The following is a 27,861-nucleotide window of genomic DNA, read 5'->3' on the forward strand; positions in this document are numbered from 1 at the left end:
TTTAAAAAATGCTTTCTAATTACCCACAGGTTACTCAGAACTAGAAATTTGCTTAGGACCTTTCTACTATTCTTCTGACCCTCAAAGATCTAGATTTAAACTCTTTGGAGAACAAACTGCTTAGACATAATTCAAGCAATTCTGAATATATCACTTGAGCTTTACCTATACAACTATATCAAATATTATTTTTACCTTTGTTAGAAATGCCTTCATTACAAAAGGTAAGAGGCTTAATCAACTCCACTGTGATCCAGTTTCTGTGTGTGTGTTTTTTTCTTTGTGGGGAGTGGCAGAGGGGATAAAGGATAGTATATGGATAATATATAAATCATCTTCAAGAGTAAAGAAATGAAAAATTAATCACATTTTTATTTTAAAATAATATAACACGAAAACAGAATTTTCAAAATGGGAGAAAAATGTTCTTTACCCATTAACTATTTTCCCTGAAGACAACACATAATTTCACATATAGAATCATATAATTTGTTTTCATAGCATATTATAGGCTTATACAGGTTCAATCTATAGGGAATATCCAGAGAAACATGTTTGAAATATTACTGTGTTTAATACAGCAATTAGAAAAATTAAACAGGAAACTGAAAGAACATTTATATGAGGCTCTCCATCTGGACATTCATTTAAGTATATGACACCAGAAGCACAGAGAAGGAGCCATGTAAACACCTTCCTTCTAATAAAAGTGAAATTTGAATACTATCTCATGCTGAAAGTAGTAACATTTGTCATTTACTGAGCACCTACTATTAATGCTCCAGGCACTTCACAAACAGAATCACATTTAATTATATTGAAAATAAGTATGTTATGTATTCTAGATACAAGAAATTGGATTTTAGATGAGAAATTTGCTCAGCCAAAGAATAAGTAAGTGACACTTCCCATATTTAAGCTGATATAGATTTATATAGATATTGGTATAGGCAATCCAAAAATGTGGACACACTTAGTTGTTCTTAAAATATTATTTATCAATGTTAAATTGGAAAAATGTATAGGAAAACAGGTGAGAGATAGGAAATTAGTTTACTCTGTAATAAAAATTAAAATCTTGATATATTTTAAACTGTAATTCTATAAGCATATCCAAAGATCTATCTTAAATATCTTTTTAAAAGGCATTGCATGCTTTTTTTCATTGTAGCATTTTATACAGTTTAATATTAAGTAATAAAATATTAGATATTTTCCTTCCTATATTTTCAATATAAAGGTCACAATTAATGATTCAAGGAATAAATTTTGTGAGAAAATTCATTTACATGGAAAGACATTTTAAATATAGAAAGCCATTTCTTGTTACATTTATTCACAGAACCACATCAGGAAAGTTCAACTCTCATGTGGTTATAACATAAGTGAGTGGAAAGTTTCCAACTTTGTCATTTGATTTAAATAAACCAAGTTACTATATATTTCTTCTGAAACCTAGGACCTTTCACACACAGAATTTTCTACTCAAATTAATCCAATAGAAGACTTACCAGCATTTAAAGTTGATTCTCCCCAAATAAGTGTATAAATATAATACCATTTGGATGGAATGAAAGGCATCTATTTTTGTTGGTGCAGGTCCAGCAAATAGGAGATGGCTCGTGAGCCAGAAGTTCTTGGGATTCTGGCACCAGTCTGTTCCAGGTGCCAACAGCTGGTTCAGTGGCTTCTGATTCCCCAGCTTCCAGATGGTGGTAAAATAGCAGATTCCCCCTGGCCAGTTATGAAAACTGGTTCCTGTAGCCTAGTTTGGAAAATTATTCCTGATGGCCCGACTAAGGAGTTCTCCCAAACCTCTTACATCAATTATGTAAAAACCTAATTTCCTATATCAAGCTTCTTTTTGTTTAAAATGGCTGGGTTGTTTTCTTTAAATGCCCTTAAATCAAGTGTTACACACTATTCCGATTGTTTCATGGAAGGAGAAGTAGATAAGTTAGTCTCTAAATGGAAGTGGAAGAATGAAAGACTACCTAATAATAAACAAGAAAATTATGGAAAAGAAAATCTCTTGGGAGAACTTTCTCTAGCAGATATTGGTTTGGAAATAAACACAGTAGTGGAGCAGAATAAAGAGTTCAGAATGCAGATTCCAGGATATATGAGGCTTCATCACATGGCAAAGGTGGTACAGTTGACATCTGAACAATTTGGGGGCTAGAGGCACCAGCCTCCCATGCAGTCGAAAATACTGTGTCTAACTTGTGACTCTCCAAAAACTTAACTACCGAAGGCCTACTATAGACCAGAGGCCTTCTCAGTAACATAAACAGTTGATTAACACAGTTTGAATATGTATTACATACTATATGGTCACAATACAAGCTAAGAGTAAAGAAAATGTCAAGAAAATCATATGAAAGAGAAAATACATTTATAGTACTATACTGTATTTATCAGAAAAAAAACATGTATAAGTGCACACACAGTTTAAGGGCCAACTGTATTTCAATTTACTGGAAAGAGTGCAGTTCACTTAATAGATGCTGATTTCTCAACTGGCTGCTCTTATTTTGAAAAACTTAATCCCCCAGGGGGACTGAAATATCAGCTAGTACACTATGCTACTTTTATACCCCCTCCTCCTTTTTCACTAAGATAAATGTCACAGGCATTCTCTCACTCTGTATGCCTCAAGTTATTTTATTTTATTATTTTTAAAAGATTTTATTTATTTATTGAAGATTTTTATTTATTTATTAGACACACACACACACAGAGAGAGAGAGAGAGAGAGAGAGAGAGAGAGGCAGAGACACAGGCAGAGGGAGAAGCAAGCTCCATGCAGGGAGCCTGACATGGGACTCGATCCAGGGTCTCCAGGATCAGGCCCTGGGCTGAAGGTGGGGCTAAACCGCTAAGCCACCGGGGCTGCCCTAAGATTTTATTTATTTATTCATGAGAGACACAGAGAAGAGAGAGGCAGAGACATAGGCAGAAACATAGGCAGAGGGAGAAGCAGGCTACCTGCAGGGAGCCAGGTGTAGGACTCAATCCCAGGACCCCAGAATCACGCCCTGAGCCAAAGGCAGTTGCTCAACTACTGAGCCACCCAGGGGCCCCTGTATGCTTCAATTTAAATACATTTTTAAAATTTGCTCAAAACAGTATGTTATCAATTTTTAAGGCAAAAAAAATTAAAACAATATTGTTATAATTTTATAATTAATATAATTTTGTAACTACATAATTCAAAATTCTAAACTTCTTAACAGTACTTAACTCTTATAATATTAATCTGAGTGAATTATTTCCTCACCAACTCTAGGGACTTCAGTTTAGAGACAAAAATCATTGCTTGGATTTTCTTCAAATTTCAGTAATAAAGTGAGAGAATTCCAAATATTCTTATCAGGAGGACTACCAGATTCATAAGGCACCCTACTCTCAGTGCACAAAAGAGGTAATTTACAGATTGTTTGACTTCAGATGAAAGATTCATAGCAGACATCATTTTAACAATAACAACAACTTTCTAAAAAAGAAGCAGCTTGACAGAAACAGAGAAGAGGCAAGTATTTGAGAAATATAGGTATTCTGGTCCAAATCTTCTTTTCCTCCAAAGAGAAAAAAAAAGAGAGAGAGAAACTCGTTCAAACTAGCTCACCTAAGAGGAAGGGAATTGTAAGAATACCGCAGCCATTTATGGAGATCAGATCAGAAAAACGAATACAGCTGGGTGTTACCGGGCCTGGCAATGCAAAGTCCGAAACTAAGATCACCTCTCTCTTTCAATCCTCCTCAATTCCTCAACTCATCTTTCTAATCATCCATCATGGACAAGAGTCCACTGGCTGTCATCTCCTGTTGTGGGTCATTGAACATTACCCTTCCACTGACAACAGTCTCATTCTCTGTTTTGAAAGGAAAGGCTTCATTAAGGCCAACAACTCTGTAAAAGCCAGACAGCACACACATCATTGGCCAGTAAGCAAAAGCAGCAATTTAGTGCTGAATTTACTTCTGAATTTAGTGCCTGTTCTTGACCGACATGACTGTATCCAGGAATCTGAATGATACAGAGTTTTATCCATTTCACAGGGGTATGGACAGGACATGATAAAGAATGAATCTCTGGTCCATAGACAAGTGCCTGAAGTAGAGGAAGTTCTAAATCTTTATTGAAAAGCTATGAGAGAATTAAGGAAATTATCTCATTAACTGAAATGAGGGTAGAATTTTGCTTCAATTTTATCTCACTGACTTTCTCATTAGTGACTCGGTAGTTCACTGATTGTACTAAAAATCCAGTTGTCTTCTGAGATTGTATATCAGTCTATTAAATCTAAATAAAATGCGATCAACCAGTGAGAAAAACATGTAAATCCTAGAGATTCTTCACACAGTTCCAAGAAATACTCTACAGTTTGTCATTCTAGTGACATGATTTTTATAGAATCATAGTACATTGATATGGTATGTTTCTTCCTCACATCTTTGATGTGGATGTTTCTCCACTTTCTGTATCCTCCCTAAAAAGATACAATGACCTAGAAATTACAACTTTAATAGTTTAGAAAGGTTCTTAGAGGAAATGAAATAACACAATGAATTATTACACACTTTCTTCTAATTATACTGAATACTATAACTTCTTATTCAAAGTAGGTGCTAATCTTCTGATGATCTCACTTATCAAAGTAATGTGATATCCATACCATATGAATTCAAAGTAGTAATAAATGCAGTCTTAAAGGCCAGAATTTCAAGTGGTCTTGCCATTATGCTATTTTTCTGAAAGTTAGGCATGATCCTACCTATGGCTAAATTAGAACAAAAAATGAGAGCTGCCTGGGTGGCTCAGTGGTTGAGTACCTGCCTTCCACTCAGGGCATGATCCTGGTGTCCCGGGATCGAGTCCTACATTGCGCTCCCTTCAAGGAGCCTACTTCTCCCTCTACCTATGTCTCTGCTTCTCTATATATATTTAAATAAATCTTAAAAAAAAAGAAAAAGAAAAATCTTTAAAAAAAAAATGGAGTATTGTTCCTAAACAAAGGGTGAGAGTTAGTCTTCAGCATGGATCATGACCAAAAAATGAGGCACCTAGTAAATGAAATTCCAAGGCAGATACTGTTCTTGTACTTCTTAGGATGTCTTTATAAAGCAGAGCATACTAAAAATGGAGAATGGGAATTACTAATACAGAAAAACAGTAAAAGAGCTTAAAAGAAAGGAAAATATGACACGTAGTGTGATAAAACATAACTTACTTTAATAAATTGGATACACAGGAAGTCTTATAAAGCCACAAGACATTGAAAAAATTACTTCTCATGATTAAAAAGGGAAGTGGTCTTTCTGGATTATTTCAATGTGGAACACTAGAAAACAACAAAGAAATTTCTGTTCAGTGGTAAATGTCTAAAGAAAAATCATTCCTTTCTTCTGAGTGAAAAATAAATACAAGAGGGGTATAATTCCATATAATATCCGATATTTTTACCAGTTGGACTATTTCAATGTCTGCCGTGAACTTAGATCCATTATTTATATTTAGAACGGCAAAAAATTACAAGGCCATATTAACAACTTATTTTTATAAAATAATAACTTCTGGAATGTTTGCCCTTCCTATTCTTATTTCACAGCTATCTCCAAAATTACTGTAAGATATCCTGTAATATATAAAGAAAATAATAAAACAGCAACGTAACCCAGGTAATCAAGTAACAGCTATTGAAATTCTTAAAACTTGTGACTCATATTTGGCAGGAATAATATTCTTTACATTGGATTTTTTTTAAGCAAGCAGTGAATATTTTGGTAAAGTAGATTCTCCTCTTCTTATAATTCAATGAAATATCCCATAATTTTCAGTTTGATCTTTACTTTTCCACATGTATTTACATATATATTTTTAACTGGGTCACAACTGATACTCTGTGATATAGGAAAATAAAGCATGTTCTTATTTTGTCCTATTAAATTCCCATTTTATTCTTTCCTGTAAATGTTGTAGTGTAATGCCCTTTTAATCAATTTATCCTTAGTTCTTCTCATTGCGGGTTCTTTTTCTCCTTCTCTCAGAACTATTAACCACAATATTTCCCTAAGGATATAGCAGTATCTTTCTACAGGAAGCCACACTCCTTCATTTATTTCATGTGGGAGCTTGATGGCTTCGTTCAAGTTTTCCTCCAATTCAACAGACTTTATTTTCTCAATAAAGCTCTATCTTTTATATGTAAATATGACACTACTGACTGACCAATGACCTAAGAATTAAAATAATAACTAACATGTATTAAGCAATTACTATTAGCTATGGCACTCTGAAAATCACTTCACATGCACTTTCTCTTTTATTCTTCAAAACCACTCTTTCAAATAAGTGTTACTGTTCTCTCCACTTTTGCTTTTTAAATGGATAAATTGAGATAATGACAGATTTAGTTATTTATCCAAGATCAAACAGCAAATAAGCAAGAAAGTTAGACTGATGGGAGGCAGCCTGAGTCCAGAGGCCGTCATTAGTAGGGCATGATCACCTACGACATGTGTTCAGACTGATGTGGTGAAAAAATGCCCTCTAATTTTCCAAGTATACATCACATACATTGCTGTTTAAGTCTGAAACCCTAAGCAATTAGATATCATAGAATTATTCCATATTAAAGTGAAATGCCCTAAGAGAGCTACCTCTCTTTAAAATCTTAGCAAAAATAACCTTATTGGAATATTTCCAGCTGAAGGAGGCAAGTTTTACCAGTCACCAGAACAGAGCCGGGCTATTTCTTTGGAAGGAGAAATCAAGGTTATTTTCTATGTTGGAAGACTGCAGTCAGAATAAAAAGCTTCAAATCTTCAAGAATTTCAAGACAGAGAGACCTAGACAAACTATGTCCCTCACAAATTATACATAAGCCTCTAATCTAGCATATAGTGAGACAGGGTAGATGCCTTTTGTTTTTAAACTATTTAACTCTCTTCATCAAGGGTATCAAATACTGTTAATAAAAAAAATACAAAAATTATGAGGTGGGGGATATCTGTGCTTTAATAAGTAAACAGTTTTTATTGAAGGTAGCAGTTGAAATGATATTTGTTTTTAAATTTACTTGTTTAGTAGTAATGCAAAGGAAGAATTTCTCATTTGGACATTCGGGGATGGTATCTAGTTAAGTATAAACCAGAAAAGTACATTCTAAATGGTATTTTCATCTAATGTGCAACATTTTTACATTGATTTAGTACTGAGTATCCTATCTTTCCTGCTTCCATTAAAAGGCAAGTTGGATACTCATAGATCTTTCTGGTGGCACCACACACAGATGTCATTACAATATACCATACGCCTACTGCTAGAAATATAAAGTTTTCATAGGCATGAAATTGTGCTTACCATTTTAGACTCCTACTAACTACACAAATTTGGTACGGAGATAAAGGATTGTTGGTGAAGCAATGAATAAATGATCTTCAAATAATTGTTAGTTATGGGGCCACAGGAAAATCACTACTTGGGTCTCAGCTTTCTCTCTAAAATGAGGTTGGACTAACTTTCTCACAATGTGACACCTTAAGGTAAGTCCACCATGTTGTGGAAACACTTGTCCGAAGCAGAAAGAAAGGCCACACAAAAAAAACCCTCCATGTGTTAAAGGAATCCATCAGAACTAGTTCCCCTGGAAGACTACTCATACCCACGCCCTCAAGACTACTCCAAACTCATACTCATAAGGACTGGGCATGGGTTAATAACAAAAAGATAGTTTCTTTAAGAGGAAAAAAAAAAAAAGTCATTACCTTGGCCAAAGGAGGTAAATGAAACAAGTGATAAATTACCATACTGGGAAGGACCACAGTAAATGGGGAAAAAACACATGGAAGGCACAGGAATAAGGAGAATGAGCTAACAGTCGGGTCACGTGTCTCCAGTATTCTTCACAATAGCAAGTACCTCAAAGTATTCTTGGGGGTCAAGTGGGATAAAAGTCATTCTCTGGCTAAACTGTTCAATCGAGAAGTTTGAACAAACCTTCGCCCACTCTGTTTAACCACCCTGTTAGGCTGGAATCACAAATGTCAATATATTAACCAACATACCACGTCAGGGGTTCTAATCCCCCTGTTGTCATTTGAATAGTCACAAACACACTTCGCATTTTAAGAAAGAGCAGCCTTTCAAAATTCATAGATCGAAAATATACACGAGCCAAGAGCAGCAACATCGCCCTAAAAAATGCTGGTAAGCTGTGAGAGATTCTGTTCGGTAAATTCCGCGTTTTCACTCGCGTTTCCTGGCTGCACCTCACCGCGGACGGCTGCAGCGCTCCACCACCCAAGTGAAGGCTTCTTCCCAGTCGCAAAACCGAACCCTTTTACCATCATCATAAAGTCCACAGATGCACGTTCGAAACACTCAGAAAGAACCGAGCACAACCGCCTTCACGTCCACGTGGTCCGTAAATCAAATGGATCCCGCCACTTGGACGGTTTCTACTTCTCACGAGCGAGCAAAACCCTGCGGCGGGGGGAGGCCGCGCGGCGTAGTCTGTCCCGGGAGCGGATCCAGGCCGGTCCGGGCGCTCACCCAGCGGATCCTCCGCGCGGCCGGCAGGTGCCCCGGCAGCCCCCCCCCCCCGCCCCCGGGACGGGCAGACGAGCGCGTCCCCGTGCAGCACGCGCGTGGCTTCCAGACGCGTTCCACGGTGACTGCGGGAGGCGGAGACGCCAGTGGCCGCGGCTCTGCAAGGCTCCGAGCCCTCGGACGCTGGCGGCCCACGCGTCCCGGCCGCACTGCCCCCCCGCCCCCCCCCCCCAGGCCGCGGCGGGACCAGGGCAGCCCCCGCAGCCCGGCCGGCCTCCCCCCCGCCGCAGCGGCCCGCGCGCGCAGACACCCACCTGGGGGCGCTGGGCCGCGGCGCCCGCCCGCCCGCACCGACGCGCCGGGCAGCATCTCCGCGGCCGGAGCCCGGGCGCGGACTGCGCCGCCTGAGCCCCTTCCCGCGCGAGCTCCGGGCGGCCGCCGCCCCTCGCCACGGCTCCCCCGGCGCCTCGTGGCCGCCGGCTCCGGAAGCGCAGCGCCCGGGGGACTCGGGCCACGGGGCCGCCGCCCGGCCTCGCTCGGAGCCCCGAGGAAGTGAAACTGCCCGGGGCTCGCGCTGGCCTCGCTTCGCAGGCTGCCCTGGGTGCCCCCCCCCCCGCCCCGCACCCCGGGTCCTCTGCCCTCCGCAGCTTTTCGCGCGGGGAACCTCCGAGCCACGTACCTGTGACTTCAGCTCTTGTCCCGGTCCAGGTGTCCGAGGACGGCCCCGCTCCCGAAAAGACACAGGGGTAGCAGGAGCAGACACTTGCCGGGCAAGGGGAGAAACGTGCAATCTGGTTGTATAAAGACAGAAGTAGCTACAGATACAGTTAGATTCTTTTAAATGATTTCATTTTGCTCAGACTTTGTAGGCTAGAAGCATGAATTGTAAAGCGATTTAAAATCCCGTATAAAGTTTATTTCCTTCTCCTGCCCCAGGCCAGAACTGGGTCCAGTAAAATAATAATAATAATAATAATAATAATAATAATAATAATAATAATAATAGGTTGTGGATTGAAATAGGTTCTCCAGATAAGAGTACTCTGCTTGCTTTGAAGATGGGAATCCTCAGACTGTTCCCGGAGCCTTAATATAAATGTCCCTTTTTCTCTCAAGGATCTCTACATTAGTAATTTACCTTTGGAAATTGAAAATGTTTCTGGAGATGAAATTGAAGATTTGGTAATAATTCATGCGTTAAATGCCCCTCTCTCTCTCTCTTTCAGAAAAGAAATCTAGGGGCACCTGGGTGGCTCAGTTTGGTTAAGCGTCTGCCTTTTGCTCAGGTCAAGTGGTCTTGGGGTCCGGGGATGGAACCCCTTGAGTTGGGCTTCTGCTCCGCCGGGAGTCTGCTTCTCCCTCTCCCTCTGTGTGCTTTCTCTCTCTCTCTCAAATAAATAAAAAAATCTTTAAAAAAAAAGAAAGAAAAGAAATCTTAAAAAAAAAAAAAAAAGAACTGTGTAGCAACTGTTTATCCCATGCAAAGTCTTTTTTAGTATCCAAAATGATGACTTTTTCACATAACTCAATTTGTTTTTATAGTTTATACCATAATGAAGAAACCTTGGAGAAATATGTGAAATGACAGCAATTTTGAAACTATCACAGATGTAGTTTTCTGCTTTCCAGTATTTCCTTCAATGTCATTATTAACGTTGAGTTGATTTTCTGTATTTGAATTAACAAGAGATTTTATCTATTTTTTGTACTGATACATTGAGAAGTGTGTTGTCTTCTATAAATACCTGTTTGCTATTAGATCTCAGTACAATAAGGTAAAGACAAGGGGTTTGGTTTGCAGGAGACATATAAACCTGTGGTAAATATTTTCAAAAATTCACTCCTTAGGAATGCATAAGTCTTTTTAGAACAACCCACTGGGGAGAAAACGTCCTAACTGATGCATTTGCATATATATGTGTGTGAGTGTGTGCATGTCTGTGTGTGTGTGTAAGATAGATTTTTCACAAAAGATGCTTCAACCATGGTTTCGAAGAGGAAGGGACATAAAAATGCTCCCAAGTAAGTGTCCAAATCTTCAAAGACATTTCAGTTTGTTCCATAGAAATACACAATGTTCACTCCCTTTATGCACACAAAAATTTGTGAGTAAGGATAGTCTTCAGGTAGCAAATTGTATCTGTCATATGTATGGAGCAACTTTCCTGTAGGAAGAGCCTTGGACTGAAAATCAGAAGGCTACGGTTGCCATCCTGACTCTCCGCTTTGTTTTCTGGGCAACCAGCACAATTCTGAGTATTTCTGAGCCTTGGACAGTCACTAAATGAGGAAATTTAACTAATTACAATTAAATATCTCCCAGCTATACAATTTTATGACACTGTCATCTCTAATATACATTGAATAAACTTAAAATACACAGGAAAATTAAGTACATTTTCAGATCTTCGCTTAGACATTTGTGTCAATATAATCCTGGTAGATGGAAAAATGAAAGCAAAAAATGTGTTTAAAATTTTGGACTGATTTTTAAGAACTGTTTAAGAGGGCTTCATGCTAAAAAAATACCAAGAAATCATCCACTAAAGTTCAAAAATTCTTCCAGCTTTGTTTTTGTTTTAGGTACTGAATAAGAATATAACTTCTTCAAAGTTATGAGGTTACATTTAGCTCCTTTATCTGATTATTCTTGTGTTTCCCTACTGTTGCTGTTAACAGCTACCTTATTTTGTTGTGTATTCTATGTGCCAAACACTATGTAAGCATTTCGCAATGTTCATGTCCTTTGGTTCTCAAAATAATGTGGGTTTAACCATATTTTACAAATGAGGAATCTGGGGTTTAAAAGTTTTGAGTAACAGAGGTGGAATTCAATCCTACATCTGTTTCCATAGCCTGCCCTCTTAATTACAACCCTCTCCTTCCTTTTAAGGTCATGTAAAGTCATTGCTAAGGATTTCATGGACATCATGGGCAAGGTTATACCTATATCCATACCAAAAAGTTGCTTTTGTTTTCCTACCAACTTTCCTACAGGAAATAATCTCATGGAAAATAAACATCTATATCTTTAAGAATAGTCATGAACTACACTCATAAATCATTATAATGTTGGCACTCTTTGGTTGAGGATATGTAGACATTGTTTTCAGAAAGACAGGAAAATTGTAGAGATCGCGGACACACACAAAGGCTGTGGCCTAAGTCTTATGTGTATTCTAACTGCCCGTGCATTTATGAAAAGATATTTCAGAAATGTTTTCACTCGTTTGGTCTTGTTTCTCAGTGTCAAGCACATATTTAGTCACAGTTGACTTTATTTTCCTGTGCTTTCTCCCTTAAGGAAATGATACTGTCTGAAATGCTGGGTTATCTCTTGTTCCACATTTGTTCTCAGGGAAGAGGCACTTAGTAATTCTCACACTGAGATGCTTTTGCAGGCAGAATGCCACCAGCAGCATGTAATCACATATTTCTGATTTTACCAGTGTTACAAAATGACAAAAAATGCTAGCCACAGTTGGTTTCTTGTTTCTCAATATATCAAACTCCTGGATCCATTGACTTCTTCCCTTGTATTCTTTTTCTAGCAGCACGTTGAGGCCCTCAATATCATTACCCCACTTGGTGGAGATTATAAGAGCCTCATGCTGACTCTGTGTTCCAATAAATGGACAGTGAAGGCTTTTTGCTGTTGCCCTGTTGTAGTTGCTATGGCTGATTCCTTATGCCCTTTGCAGACTGGATGTTTTTGCTAATATTGTTGGCTTCATTTCTACTTTTAGATTCTGAATCCTTTTAAAACACAAAACTTTTTTTTTTTTTTCCCTAAAGCAGTAACCTGTTGTAAAAGTGAAATAGTATTTTGCTTCTTCATGGTCATATATTAACAGACAATTTTCCTTTTGAAGAACATGTCCAGATCTTTAGACACTGAATTATATGTTATTTTCATAGGATGTTAAGACACTTCCCATTTGCTAGCTCAAAACTGGATGAAATATTCAGAAGGTTTAAAGGAATTTCCTAGTCAATAAAACATTTTTTGTTGTTGTTACTGAGAGGCTTTCCTCATTTTCTTACTTTCCCCACACTTAATTATTTAATATTAATCTAATTGTGTAATGGTCTCCCTAAAGATGTCCACATTTTAATTCCCAGAACATGTGTATATATTACCTTACATTAAAAGGAAGATGAGGATCTTGGGATGAGAAGAGTATCCTGAATTATCCAGGTGGGCCCAGTAAAATCACAAGGGTACTTATAAGATGGAAAAGGGTACTTATAAGCAGAAAAATCAGAGAAGAGACTTAGTGAGGAAACAGAGATTGGAGCAATGTGCTTTGAATATCAATAAGGAGACACAAATGAAGAAATGCAGGCAGCTTCCAAAAGATGGAGAAGGCAAGGGAATGGTTCCCTGCAGAGCCTGCAGAAGGAACTAGCCCTGCTGACACTTGGCTTTTACCCAGGTAAGATTAATTTTGAACTTCTCACTTCCAAACTGTAAGATAATAAATTTGTGTTATTTTAAGCCTCTAGGCCTGTGGTAATTTGTTATAGCAACAATAGGAAACTAACATACCAAGTTGTGGTGATAAGTTGAGTGTTTGGGGAAATTCATTAATAAAAAATGTATATTTCTCTAAATAATATATTTATATTATTATTCATATAGAATATTCATAGCAGAAAACACATTTGTTTGAAGTACACATGGAACATTCTCCAGGATAGATCACATGTTAGGCCACAGAATAATTATTAATAAACTTAAGAATATTGAAATCATATCATGCATCTTTTATAACCATAATGGTATGAAATTAGAAATCAATTAGAAGAAAAAACTGGAAAAAAAAAAACGCAAACATCAAGGTTAAGCAACATGCTACTAAACAATTAAAGGGACAAGAAAGAAATTAAAGAGAAAATTAAAAATACCTGGAGACAAATGAAAATGGAAACACAATGATTCAAAATCTTTAGGATGCAGCAAAAGCAATTCTAAGAGGGAATTTTATAGCAATATTGTCCTATCACAAGAAATAAGAAAAATCTTAAAACAATATAACTTTACATCTGAAGGAACCAGTAAAAGCAAAGCAAAGCTGAAAGTCAATAGAAGAAAGGAAATAATAAAGAACACAGAGGAAATAAAGGAATTAGAGACTAAAACAATAGAAAAGATCAGTGAAACTAAGGATTGGTTCTTTGAAAATATAAACAAATTTATGAACCTTTGAATAGTCTCATCACAATGAAGAGAGAAAGGAATCAAGTAAATAAAATCATAAATGAGAGAGGACTTAACTGATACTGTACATTTTTTTAAAAAATATGAGTAACTATAGAGAAATTATGCCAACATATTGGACAATCTAGAAGAAATGGATAAATTCCTAGAAACATACAATCTTTCAAGACTGACTCAGAAAGAAATTGAACATCTGAACAGACTGATTATTAGTAACAAAACTGAATTGAGATTTAAAAGTGCCCAAAAAACAAAAGTCCAGCACCAAATGGATTCACTGATGAATGCTACCAAACATTAAAGAAGAGTTAGTATCTATCCTTCTCAAACTACTCCAAAAAATAGAAGAGGAAGGAAAGCTTACAAATTCTTCTATGAGGACAGCATTAGCTTAATATTAAAACCAGACAAAGACACTACAAAAAAGAAAAAGGAAAAAAAAAAAAGGAGATTTCAGGCCAATATCACTGGTGAACATAGATGCAAACATCCTCAATAAAATTTTAGCAAACTGAATTCAGTAATATGTTAAAAGGATCACTCACTGGAATCAAGAATTTATTCCAGGGGTGCAAAGATGGTTCAATATCCACAATCAATTAACGTGATAACAACATTAACAAAATAAAGTATAAAATCACATGATCATGTCAACAGATACAGAAAAGATATTTGGCAAAATTCAATGTCCATGTTTTTGACGTCCATTTATGATAAAAATTCTCAACAAAGTGTGTTTAGAGGGAACATATCCCAACATAATAAAAGCCATATATGACAAACCAATAGCTAACATCATAGTTACTCGTGAAAAGCTGAAAGTTTTTCTTCTAAAATCAGGAATAAGACAAGGATTTCTACTCGCACCACTCTTTTTCAATACAGTACTAGGACTAGCCACAGCAATCAGAAAAGAAAAAGACAAAAAGTCAAACTGTTACTATTTGCAGATGACAATAACTGTAGACAGAAAACTCTAAATATTACACACACACACACACAAAACTATTAAAACTAATAAAGAGATTCAGTAAAGTTATGGGATACAAAAGTAATATATGGAAATTTCTTGCATTTCTATACACTAATAATGAACTAACAGAGAAATTAGGAAAACAATCCCATTTAAAACTGAATTTAAAAAGAATAAAATGCCTAGGAATAAACTTAACTAAGGATATGAAAGACTTATACTCCAAAAAATTGATGAAAGAAATTGAAGGAGACACAAATAAATGTAAATATATACCATGCTCATGGATTAAAAGAATATTGTTAAAATGTCCATACATTCTAAAAAAATCTACAGATTTAATGCAATCCCTATCAAAATACCAACAACATTTTTCACAGAACTAGGACAAATAACTCTAAAATATATATGGAACAATGAAAGACTCCAAAGAGTCAAAGCAATCTCACGAAAGAACAAAGCTGGAGGTATCGTAATCCCAGATTGTAAACTATACTGCAGAGTTGTAGTAATAAAAACAGTATGGTATTGGTACAAAAATAGATACATAGATCAAAGGCACAGAATAGAGGGTCTGAAAATAACCTTAGGCTTTTTTGGTCAATTACTTTATAATGAAAGAAGCAAGAATATATAATGGGGAAGAGTCTCTTCAATAAATGGTGCTGGGGAAACTGGACAGCTACATGCAAAAGAATGAAATTCTTTTCTATAGCTTACACAAAAATAAACTCAAAAATTAGGTGTTTATTTATTTGAGACCTAAATGTGAGGCCTGAAACCATAACCCTTCTAAAGAAAACACAGGTTTTTATCTCTTGGACATTGAATTTAGCAATATTTTTCTGGCTATGTCTCCCCAGTCAAGGAAAACAAAAGTAAAAATAAACTATTGGGACTACACCAAACTAAAAAGCTTCTTCTGTACAACGAAGAAAATCAACAAAACAAAAAGGCAACCTACTGAATAGGAGAGGATATTTGCAAATGATATATTGATATGGGGTTAATATCTGAATTATATAAAAAAAACTCCAAACAATCCAATTAAAACATGTGCAAAGGATCTGAATAGGCATTTTTCCATAGAAGATACAGAGATGGGCAAAAACACAGAAAAAGATGCTCATCACTAATCATCAGGGCAATGCAAATCAACCACAAGATACCACCTTGCCACAGTCAGAATGGTTAGTATAAAAAAGACAAGAAATAATTAATGTTGATGAAGATGTGGAGAAAAGGGGACACTTGTGCACTGATAGTGGGAATGTCAGTTGGTCCAGCCACTATGGGAAACATTATGGAGGTTCCTCAAAAATTAAAAATGGAATTACTATGTGACCCACTAATTTCACTTCTGGATATTTACTTGAAGAAAACAAAAACACTAATTCAACAAGATATATTTACTCCTATTTTTCTGGCAGTATTCTTGACAATAGCTAAGATCTGAAAGCAATCTAAGTCTCAATCCACAGATGAACAGATAAAGAAGATATGAGGTATAAATAAATATATATAGAGAGAGATAAATATAAATGGAATCTTACTTAACCATGGTAAAGAACAAAATCTTACTATTTGCTACAATATGGATGAACCTGTAGGATATTGTGCTAAGTGAACTAGGTCAGACAGCAAAAGACAGTATGTTTTCATCTATATGTGGAATCTAAAAACCAAACAACAATAAAAACAACAACAAAAACTCAGAAATAAATTAATACATGCAGAGAATAAACTGGTGATTGCCAGAGGGGTGAGGAATAATAGGTGAAACAGATGAAGGGGGTTAAGAAGTACAAGAGGGGTTAATAAATCAAGGGGCACCTAGGTAACTCAATCAGTTAAATGTCCAACTCTTGATTTCAGCTCAAGTCATGATCTCACAGTCCTGGGATTAAGCCTAAATCGGGCTCCAAATGGAGCCTGCTTAAGATTCTCTCTCTCTCTCTCTCTCTCTCTCTCTCTGTCTGTCTGCCCCTCTTCCCATATTCTTTCTCTTCCTCTCTCTCTTTCTCTCCCCCCCCAAAAATAACATTAATAAGTCATAGGGAATATAGTCAATAATATTGCTATAGCCCCTTTTTTTTGTTGAAAGATAGTAACTAAACTTATTGTGATGAGTACCTCATCATATCTTTAATTGTTAAATCACTATGCTGTGCAGCTGGAACTAAAATTGTATGTGAACTATACCTCAATAAAAATAAATAAAAGACATGGAATGAACAATAATGAAAAGACATATTCAGTTCCTTTCAGCCTGAATTTACTAAGTCCATATGGAATAGTATTTCTTGTCAATTGGTGATTGTGGTAGCCACTTGATATTCCTTCCTGCGGGCCGTTTGAATTGTGTACTTGCTCCTGTTCTCTAGTGACTGAGTAGATGTGCTGAATCTTCTTTTCTATTCTGTTGAGGATAACTTGTGGAACTGAGTTTCCTGCTTATACTGTAGCTGATTCTGCTCCCCTTCCATACTCCTGCATGTGCTAACAAGAGAAAGGGAGTTTATTGTAAAGGAGCCTGCTCAGTATATCACCCAAAACTATAAAATGTTTGAATGTTAAGAAATCTAAAATTCTGCATTTTTCTTTTGGTTTGTTTGGTTGTCTTTGTGGCCTCTGGTAATTTACTTCTATTTCTACCCTATACATATGGATTAGGTTAGGGTTTCAGCCCCACTCCCAACACAATTTGTATTGATGTTTTCCTTAGCACCTAACTCCCCACGGGTCTCTCAGTATCTGAATCAGTTAGCTTCATTCCTCATTCCTCCTTTCATAAAAGGAGATATTAGTCCTCATGTTTTCGTTATTCATTTATTAATTCTTTCAAAAAAGAGTTTGTAAGTACCTACCATCTGCAAGACACAGCTGAACACTGAATATACATTGATGAAAGTTTCAGACCTTTCCAGACATTTTGCTTCAATTTTTGTGGAGAATTGTGTAAGATAAAGTAGTATTAAATGGTTCTGTAGTAATTGAAAAACACCTCTGGACCATCAGATGGATCAAGAAATTCTTCTAAGTAATGTGATTATTGAGACAGTTTCCATTGTAAATAAATCATACTTAAAAAATTGAAATTGGGAGCATTTGGAACAAGAAGACAATAACAGGAAGTGGTTGGAGAAAAATTTCAACAGAGAAGAGAAGCAAAGATAATGTTTCTAGCCAGTGGTGTAACTAGTTATCACTGTGCTTAGGGTAGGTTCTGAGAATTGTGCCCCCTTGACACAATCCAATAATTGTAGAAATATATAATATAGAAATTATTTTCCACATATACCACATCATTTCATAGGGTAGTGAGTAGCCTGGTAACAGTTTAGAAGAGAAGAAAATGAGAACATTTATGTGAAGCAAGTGAAGTAAGCTTCCTTCTGAAGCCTAGGTCATCTTGGAGTATGGCACAAAAAGCAAGTCATTGTAGTCAGTGTCTGAAACATTCAGAGAAGAAAAAGCAGTTAGCAGAGTTGACTCTATAAAGAGCCAAAAAGAAAAAAAGTGAATAAGGACAGAAAGTGGCACTTTATGGTGAAAATTCTTACCAAAAATTAAGTCTTCATTCTCCAAAAGCAAATAACAGTGTTTGCAACATGAAACCAATATCAAAAGAATAATATCTCCTGCAGATATTCTGAGAATTATTTTTGCTCTTTTCCTTTGGTAGTTTATAGAGTTCATTCCCTACCTTCTGAGAGAGCGGCTGTGTAGTATAAATTCCTCTTTTTAAGAGGACACATATGAAGGACCTCTGCTGCCTTAGTGAGCTATGAGTTTTTAGGGTAGGGGTTCTCAATGGCCCAGGCTCTACATTCTGTAGCAAGACCTCACATAGAGATCATGCATCTTGAGCATTTGAAGAATGCTGGGGGAAATCTCAGGCAATACTTATTGGGATCTGTGGTAATTTAATTTATAAGAAATAAATATTTGGTCATTTAGATAACCAATTATATACTTCTCCTATATATTTGGTCTGTGTCCACAGCTCCCAAAGCCCCTGGAATTTTCTAAATGTTGATGGTGATACAAAGTATCTTTTGTTATGTTAATTAGATCGTGGTTTTTTTTTTTTTGTTTTTTTTTTTTAATTAGATCGTTTTTTTGTAAGCACCTAAGAATGGGGCTATTTTCAGGAGAATCAACCAGGTGATTAGAAAGTTGCAACTTTTAGGGAGGGAAGGAGGAGAGGCTGGAGGAGGAGTTCATTTGTCAATGGCCAGTGGTTTAACCAATCTCTCCTAAGTAACAAAGCCTCCAGGGCAGTCCCCGTGGCGCAGCGGTTTAGTGCCACCTGCAGCCTGGGGTGTGATCCTGAAGATCCCTGCATGGAGACTGCTTCTCCCTCTGCTTGTGTCTCTGCCTCTCTCTCTCTCTCTCTCTCTCTCTCTCTCTCTCTCTCTCTGTGTGTGTGTGTTCCTATGAATATTAAGAAAAAAAAAAGCCTCCATAAAAACCCCAAAGAACTGAGTTCAGGGAGCTTACAGGTTGGTGAACACTTGGAGGTACTGGGAGAGTGGCACACCTAGAAAGAGCTTGGAAGCTCCGTGTCGCTTCCCACATAACTTCTCTATTCACCTCCTTCATGGCTAGTCTGGGTTTTCATCCTTTTACAATAACTGGTGATCCAGTAAGTACAATGCTTCTGAGTTCTGTGGCCACTTTAGGAAATTAATTGAACCAAAGGGGAGGGGGGTCACGAAAACCTCTAAACCAGTGGATTAAAAGCATAGGTAACAACCTGTGTTTGTGACTAGTGTCTGAAGTGGAGGATCCTGAAGTGGAAAATCATGCTATTTCCAGGTAAATAGTGTCAGAATTTAGCAGAATTTGCAGCACCCTGCTGGAGTCTGAAAACTGTTTGTTGTTATAGGGAAACTTCTACTCATACACACAGGTTGGAATTGGGTCCAAGAACCCTTTAAGGATCAATAAAAAATATTTCTTCATGAAGACCTCCTGGAATCAAAACCCATGTATACTTTTGAAGAAGAGAGGAGGCAGGGGTAATTTCTTTGTGAGTCTAGGTCAAATATACGTAGAGAGGAACATTTAAAATTATATTGAAAATAGATAGGAGTTTAAGGCATGAGCATAGACCTACCTCCTAGGAGGTAGCCTGAGTGGCCAAAAAAACAGAAAGTGAAGGGTATAGTGAATTTGTGTCTAATGGCTACAGATGTGAATAGGAAACACTTTGAAAAATTGGCTGAGAAAGCTAAGAAATATATATAATCCTGTGTCACTGAAAATATTTTGTAAAAATTTTCCTACATTTGTTTCCCACCGATTAAAAAAAAAATGTGCCTTTTATTTTGGGAGGCTGAAAAATACTTTTGAAGAGTAACTGAATAGAAGACAATAAATTTAAAAATTTAGGATTAAAAAGAAAAGCTATTTTTCATTCTATAAATATTTACTGAGCATCTTCTATGTATATAAGATTCTCATAATGATATATAATGGATGGATGTTTCATTTGCTAAAATAAATAATTCACGAGGAAACTTTAATAGTATAATAATAGGCAGGACTGATAAAAATTCAACTTAAAAATTAAAGAATTTTGTTTTATTGACACAATAAATTGTTGCCATGAAATTACCCTAAGGAATTTGAAAAAAAAAAAGGTGAATGTTCAAAATAATTATAATGGATTATTATCTAGTCACTCAGCAATTATGTGTTGAATATCTGCTATGTATCATGACCATGATTTCTATGCTGGTAGTGTTTGCTATAAGACAAGTTATAGTAGCAGAATACTTGTAGAAGAATATTCCAACATTATAGTAGAGAAGGAATAATATTATTATAGAATAGGCAATGAGTTATATGGGATGTTTAGCAGATTAGAGAAGGTCATGGGGAAGTTGGCCTAGCCTTACAGTAAGGGAAACTCTCCCTGAGGTTCAATTATCCCTACACCTAACCAACTTAAAGTAATTAAAATCCATTCTCTAAAGTAGTCAATTCAGGAAAAGTGCCCCTTGCTACATTGAAACTACTTTCACAAGGGGACCTCAACCTACACTAAAACTGATAAAAAATTATAATAGATCAGTAAAACCGTTAGAGAGAGAGTTCACTTCATTTTCTAAATCTTTACTGTGGCTTACTCATTACTACAGTAGCCTTAAAAGATATTTTTTTTTAATCTTCTTTTCTTAAAACTGATTGAAGGTGACAGATACCAACTATATTGATAGTTACTAGTTTCATATATTTTGCACTTAATAAAAAGGGATATGATTTCAGTGACAAACTAGAAAGATTGTAATTTCTATCTGGCCCACCACTTTTTTTTTTTTATTAGAAGTATAACCTTAGAGAAGAAAGAAGGAAGCTACATGTGAGAGAAATGTGTCATTTTTTTTCACCCTTTGCAGAGGGGACTTATTCTGCAAGGTTTTGGGTCATCCCCTCCTAATTAAGCATAAACAGTGAGAATGGTCTAATAGTCTACTAGGATCCTTCCAGTTCCCAGAAGAAGGCCTACCTATCTAATACCTATTATGACACTAAGGGCAGAAGAGATCCACTCTCTGAGATGTGTCCAAATGAACTAGAAATCACAATTCTGATTAGTTTGTGACTTGTGACTCCCTTGAGAATCTGAAATGGGCTAGTTAGTGAACTCACATACAGTGTAGATTAACCCTTATCTAACCATTGCATATGTTTGTCAGAAACTGAAGAGGATTTCCTCCTTGGGCTTAAGAGTTGATTTGCCTATAAATCTAAGATTCAATGATTTGAAGAGAATTGGCTCCATCTTTTGATGTCCCCTGTACTTATTTTTATTTTTACCATAACAGTTACATAATTCATTCTTATTGACTTATAGACTTCCCATAATAAAATGTAAGCTCCTATGGGATCCTATTCATTTTTCTAACCCCAGGCCTACCTCGGTGTCTTGTATAGAATATGTAACTAATAGGTAAAAAATAATGTGTCTGTTGAATATATTTCCATGCTACTATCAGAAATACAAAGTTGAACAAGAAAAATCTCAGGTCTCAAAGAGCTTTCAGTCTAATGAAGAAGACAGACTGTAAGCTAATGCAAATTTAATTCACATAGAAGAAAACCCTAAATAAAGATGCAAAACAAATTCTTTAAACCTAAAAAGGAAGAGATCATTATATATCATTAGATAGCTTTCTGAATAAAGTAAGTTTTGGAATTTAGTGCTTTAAGACTGGGAATTATTTCCACAGACAGGTTATTTCCACATAGAGATGAGGGAGGTAGAAAGGGGGAACCTATAGGGAACCCCTATAAATTTTTATAAACTTTAGACTTCTGTAATTTAAAGAGCTTCCCTGCTATTATTTAAGATTTTATCAGAAGTCATGTATTTCCCTGAATTATTTTATATGTATGTGACAGAAACCCAGTTCAAAGCTACTTATGTAAAATTGGAAATTTTAATTGATCATATAACTAAGGTATGGGGAGGGCAGTGGTCTATGTACCTGGGAAAATGAAATAAAGGGTTATTTTCTCTCCCTTCACCTCTTTTCTCTCATTCTAGAATAGCTTTTTCAAAAGGTTAAAAAAATGCCCAGCTGAGGCAAACTCAGTAGGATTGAGAGTTGATCTCTCTGGTATCAAATTCAGAAAACTATGAGGCACAAGTATTCAAAGCAGTATTATCCATAATAGTCAAAAAGTGAAAGCAACTCAAATATCCAACAACTGATGAGCAGATTAGAAAATATGGTCTGTACAATATACACTGGAATATTATCCTGCAATAAAAAAGAATGAAGTACTAATACTTCAACATGGGAACCTTATGTCAATTTAAAGAAGACAGGCAAAAAAGACCATATATTATATCATTTTATTTATATGAAATGTCCAGAATAGGCAAATCCTTAGGGACAGAAAGTAAATGAGTAATTGCCAAGGGTTGGGAGTGAGGGGCAGCTGAAGAGTGACTGCTAAAGAGTTCAGGGTTGTTTTTCTTTGAGGGTGATGAAAAATTCTAAAATTAGATAGTAGGGCTGCTTGTGGAACTTGATGAATATATCAATGATAACTGAAGTATATGCTTTTAAAGGATGAATTTTATAATATATGAGTTATATCTCAATAAAACTATTATAAAAATTCATAAAGAAGGACTTTATTTGACCTAGACGGATTTAGAAGCTAATCTTTGCAGTTAGGGAAGGAGGTGTAGAGCATGCTAATTCATTTTGCTGGGGTCATGTGCTCATCTTTGGGACAATTAACAACAGCTGGAGAGGGAGTTAGGCTATTTTGGAAGATGGGTACACAAATTCCTTATTAGAAGGAAATAATTTCTTGGGAAAAGTTGAAAGTTATTCCCAGAAGGAAGAGAGAAGCAATGTGGGCAGATTAAAAAATAGATGTCTACTCCGAAGAGATCAGTTTGAAAAGCCTAGTTATGGCTTTAGTGGTCAGCTAAAGTAGTGCATACTGCAGTGTATTGAAAGCCACTTCTTTAGTTCTGTGGCATGCAGCAACCAGCTCCTGAGAGCATTAAAGACAGCTCACAACTGCATTCTCTCTAGGAATTGCCCTTGGCAAAAAAGAAGCTGCAACCTATATTCAGGAGTGGCTCCAGTGGAAGTTTAATGTGGGATTAAAAGGCTGGATACCAAAAAAAAAAAAAAAAAAAAGGCTGGATACTTTACCCAATTGGGACATCTTTGAAGGGTCGTCCAGCACAAGAACTCCTGAAGGTATGACTTGAAGTCTCTGTTGCAACTGCTTCTTTGTTCAACATTTTCCTTTGCCCCATCCCACTTCTCTTACCTCTTATGTGTGTTGTTCTTAAGAATATTTCTCAACAAACTTCCTATATGTAAATATCAAAATGTATTTCCTAGAGAACTTATGACAGTTGGTACCAGGAGCAGCCCTAGGAAGCATACTCTAAAATGAAATTTGGAGCTGGATCCCACTCCAGCTCTGAAGACATCATCACTGGCACTGATAGCTCCTGGCATATGGTTTTAGTATAACTGCTAAACATTTTTTTCAGTAGGAACTGGAATGAGATGCCAGTAGAAAGGAATGGATTGATGGCTGCAATATCTCAGACATATGAGAGATTTGAGGAGAATAGTAATGATAAGGACTATGGAACTGGATGGCTGTAGTAAAAGCCATTGATTTATTGAAAGAAGAAAACAAATGGTGGAGGGTGATTAATCACCAATTTAAAACAAATTTTGAAAGACTGAGAGTCTCCTAGGGAAGGATATAACTAATAAATAGATTCTCATTCCCTGTGCCTGGAGGTCAGAGAAGGCTAAGGATCAGGTCCACGACTTAATTTTGTGAGTAGCAGAACTACAGAGAATTTCAAATTCTCAATTCCAACAAATCTGCTATGCCAAGATCAGGGCTCTGACTAGGAAGGAATGGACCCTGAAACTTAGGATGGTGATATTTGGATTTCTGTGTCGATACACTTTAAAACTTTTAATCGTCAGATTTCTCTGAACTCTATGCCTAGGAAGTGTACCATGTCTCCATGAAAAGGCTAGCACTTCTTCCTTGCTTCACAATGCACAATCTTGTGCCTTAGAAAACAAGATACTTCATCCCTCCACATGATTCATCTCCATCTTCTCTCTTGGCCATTAGATTAATAATTAGGGTCCAGTAGCAATATGACCAGGTAAAAAAGAATAGCCACCCCTTACAGGAAGAAACGGTCTATTAGTCAAAAGATGGAAGATCTAGTCAACATATGCCAGCAAGATTCAGGACTGGATCCTGAAGGAGGTGAATCAAATTGAGAGAGGCATAAATTTGAATAATAGAGGGTTCTCAATATGGATTCACCTTCTTAAGATATAGTATTTAATATCCTAAAGCCTCAGGAGATGGAAATGATGATAATACACTGCTTAGTTGGAACTGTGAAGCTTAGGGAAATTGATGGCTCATACTACATGAAGTAGAACTGCCATAGTAGAGTAAGGGGGATTAAAAGTTCAGATAGGCTTGCTAAAGAAGATATATTACAGCAGAGAGAAAACTCATGAGATGACTGTTTTATGAAGAGGCCCAGAGAACACTGTTTATCAAAGTGACAAAGAATGTGTTACTGAGAGAGGAACCAGAATTGTTAAGAAGCTTAGTTAGCAGCTGCCATCCAAAGGCTAGGGTTACATAAGGAGGATCCCAGGTAGTAAAGGGTTGATAGAATCCCCAAACAAGCAATCCAACATTTTAACCACCAGAACAAAATGGGCACAATAATTGTAATTAAAAGAAAGGTTGGCATGACAAACAGGGTAGCTTTATCTGCAGAATTCTATGGTGATGATTAATAGGACACAGAACCCCTGGGGGATAAAATAACCAGGCAGCCTACAAAGATATTGTTTAATCTATAGATTGTTCCAACTATATTTAAGAAAATTAGCTTTTAAACCTGATCCATTTCACAAGGTCAGAACCCATTAAATGAAAGATTCTCAGGAAGAAGAACCTTGGATCACTGTATCAAGTATTCATAGTAATGATTTCCCTAGTCCTTGTCCAAATTACAGCCATTTATTGTAACCATGCAGTCATGTATTATATGCTGGAGAATTAATATATGTTTTACTGAATTCACATTCAGTGTTGAGTAAACCTGATTTAAGAATGTGATTATCACAAGATAAATAGAATTTCTTCTTGGAAATGGTAGCTATTATAATGGCAGCCCACTAAGGTACCAGTCCTGGTATTCATGTCCTTGTGTAATTCCTTTCCACACTGACTCAGGGATTGACCATTTGATTTTGACCAATGGAACACTGACAAACTAAATACATGGAGAGGCTTAATAAGAGCTTGCACATTGGAGTTGATATTGTAATGCTTTCTTTTAGAACCCAGAACCATTACTTAAAGACATCCAGCTATCCTGATGGATAGACCAGGTGGATAAAGAGAAATATCCAGCCAGTCCCTAGTTATTCCAAATATTCCTTCAGCTGAGGAGTGAAACATGTGAGTAAATAAGCCATTTTGGACATTCAGCATCAGCAGTCACCACATGGAACAGAAGAACCACCTAACTAAGCCCAGATCAGATTGCAGAATTATGGGAAGTAACATTTTAACCCATTAAGATTTGGGGTAATTTGTTTATGTGGCAATAGATAAGTTAAATATTTTTATAAAGATATGTGGATAACACTGGCACAGAAAATAACATAATTGGTTATCAACAGATTGGAATCATTTAAGCATGGTAGCCTACTCACAGTTCAATTTAAAATACAGCATAGGCATCGAAGGGACAGAACTATGTCATGGGAACTATTGCCATATATAAGATCATAGCCATCATTTATTCAAATTTCTGAGTTAAAACTCCCTTGAAAAGGAAATAAAAATTATCCTGGCCAAGCAATTGGGATAAAAGAGGAGAAGTTAAACTGAATAGAGAAATTGATTATAGATACCATTAAAGTGGAATCAGAAAAGAAGAAATAATCTGTTTATATATCCCAATAATTTAAATCATATAGGTATATACAGTCACAAAAAAAGTTAAACTATTTGATTTCAGGTAGTAGGAAGCAATAAGAAATGAAAGTTCATACTATAAACCAAAGCTGTTGATGTTTTGAGACATTGAGAACAGGGATTATAGCAGCATTTTCATTTCTATGGCCTTAGAATCTGCTGGAGTACCTAAAAACTAAAACCAAAACCAAAAGCAACACTAATGGCTTCCTATTATATTGAGTATAAAGTCCATATCCCTTTTATGCCTTCAAGGACCTCTATGATTTGACTTTTTCCCATTATCCAAATCTTGTCTTTCAAAACTCTGTCTTCCACTTAACATTCCAGCTGCACTCTCTTCCTTTCTGAGTTTTAAACATGTGAAGCCTGTTGCTGTTCCTATGCCCTACCTTGAAGTCTTTGTAGGCTTTCATTTTTCCCTCAGTTATATTTCAACTTGAATATCACTACAGAAGATTCTTTTTTCCATTATACCTAATGTTGTTCCCATCTCCATCACTCTTTTAGTAGCTCATGAGAAGTCTTACTGCTTTGGCACTTCAATCAGACACAATAGCACACCAATGCATTATGAAATAAAATTCAAAATATGTAAGCACAGTGCAATGTGAAGTCCATGGTATGCTAATAAGGTAGGCCCTGCATGCTGAAATACTGCCCATCTCTAACCTGAAATGGTCTGCAGATAGTGAGACGGCAGTTTTACAATCCTTAAAACTATTATCCTCTAGTCTCCAGAGCTCTTCAAATATGAGCATGAGTAACAGGAGAGATATGAGGGAACTACATTCACTTACTCCCTCATTTCATTTTTCATGGCAAAATTCAATTATCTATCATCTATTTATCTATCTATGTCCCTACTAATCTGATTATTGTTTTCTCCTGGAATAAATGTTAGCTCTATAAAGGCAGAGATATTGTCTACTTTTTTCATCCCTCTTTACTGCTGCTGAATTAATAAATTAAAATTTAGGATTAGGGAAAGAAATTATTTTATTCTAAGTCACAGGGTAGTGTACATATCCAGAATAAATTCATGGGTATCTCCAGGAAAGTCTCAAATGACAATTAAGTGCACATAGCTTTTGCTTACCTCAGATAACTTCTGAAAAAAAGTGATAGCAGGCAACACAGAATCAAACATTCCAGGTCTACTGGCCACCATAATGTTGAATAGCAGCCTAATAACACCATAATTTCCAAAAGCTGAGATTATTACATGATTAATTCCTAAAATTAAAGTAATAATTAACCTGTACCTATATCAGATTTTTATTATAGTAGAAATGTTGGTTGAAAATTATCTTTTGGGGCAGCCCTGGTGGCTCAGCGGTTCAGCACCGCCTTTAGCCCCCGGCGGAGGGATCCTGGAGACCCAGGATCGAGTCCCACATCAGAATCCCTGCATGGAGCCTGCTTCTCCCCCTGCCTGTGTCTCTGCCTCTCTCTGTGTGTCTTTCATGAATAAATAAATAAAATCTTTAAAAAAATTATCTTTTGATTATTGAGAAAATTTGTCCACCTTTCTAACATTTACAAATATTTTCCTAACTTGCTAACAAGTCACTTGCTTTA

The 27,861-nt window shown here is 36.5% G+C and overlaps 1 protein-coding gene across 2 annotated transcripts in view; it reads right to left on the reverse strand.

Moving 5' to 3' along the window:
* The window catches only part of BANK1 (B cell scaffold protein with ankyrin repeats 1), a 306,079-nt gene that overhangs the window by 273,531 nt on the left and 4,687 nt on the right, over positions 1 to 27,861 (reverse strand). The window contains exon 2 of one of the 2 annotated variants that reach the window (XM_055342479.1): positions 9,234 to 9,369. In XM_055342479.1, coding sequence (XP_055198454.1) covers positions 9,234 to 9,369 — 136 coding nt within the window. Of the gene's footprint in view, positions 1 to 8,868; positions 8,979 to 9,233; positions 9,370 to 27,861 lie in introns of those variants that run through there. The other variant, XM_055342480.1, reaches the window with a different exon arrangement.

This window comes from Nyctereutes procyonoides, unplaced genomic scaffold (genome assembly GCF_905146905.1).
Source record: "Nyctereutes procyonoides isolate TBG_1078 unplaced genomic scaffold, NYPRO_anot_genome, whole genome shotgun sequence".
In the NCBI taxonomy this organism is placed as follows: Eukaryota; Metazoa; Chordata; class Mammalia; order Carnivora; family Canidae; genus Nyctereutes; species Nyctereutes procyonoides.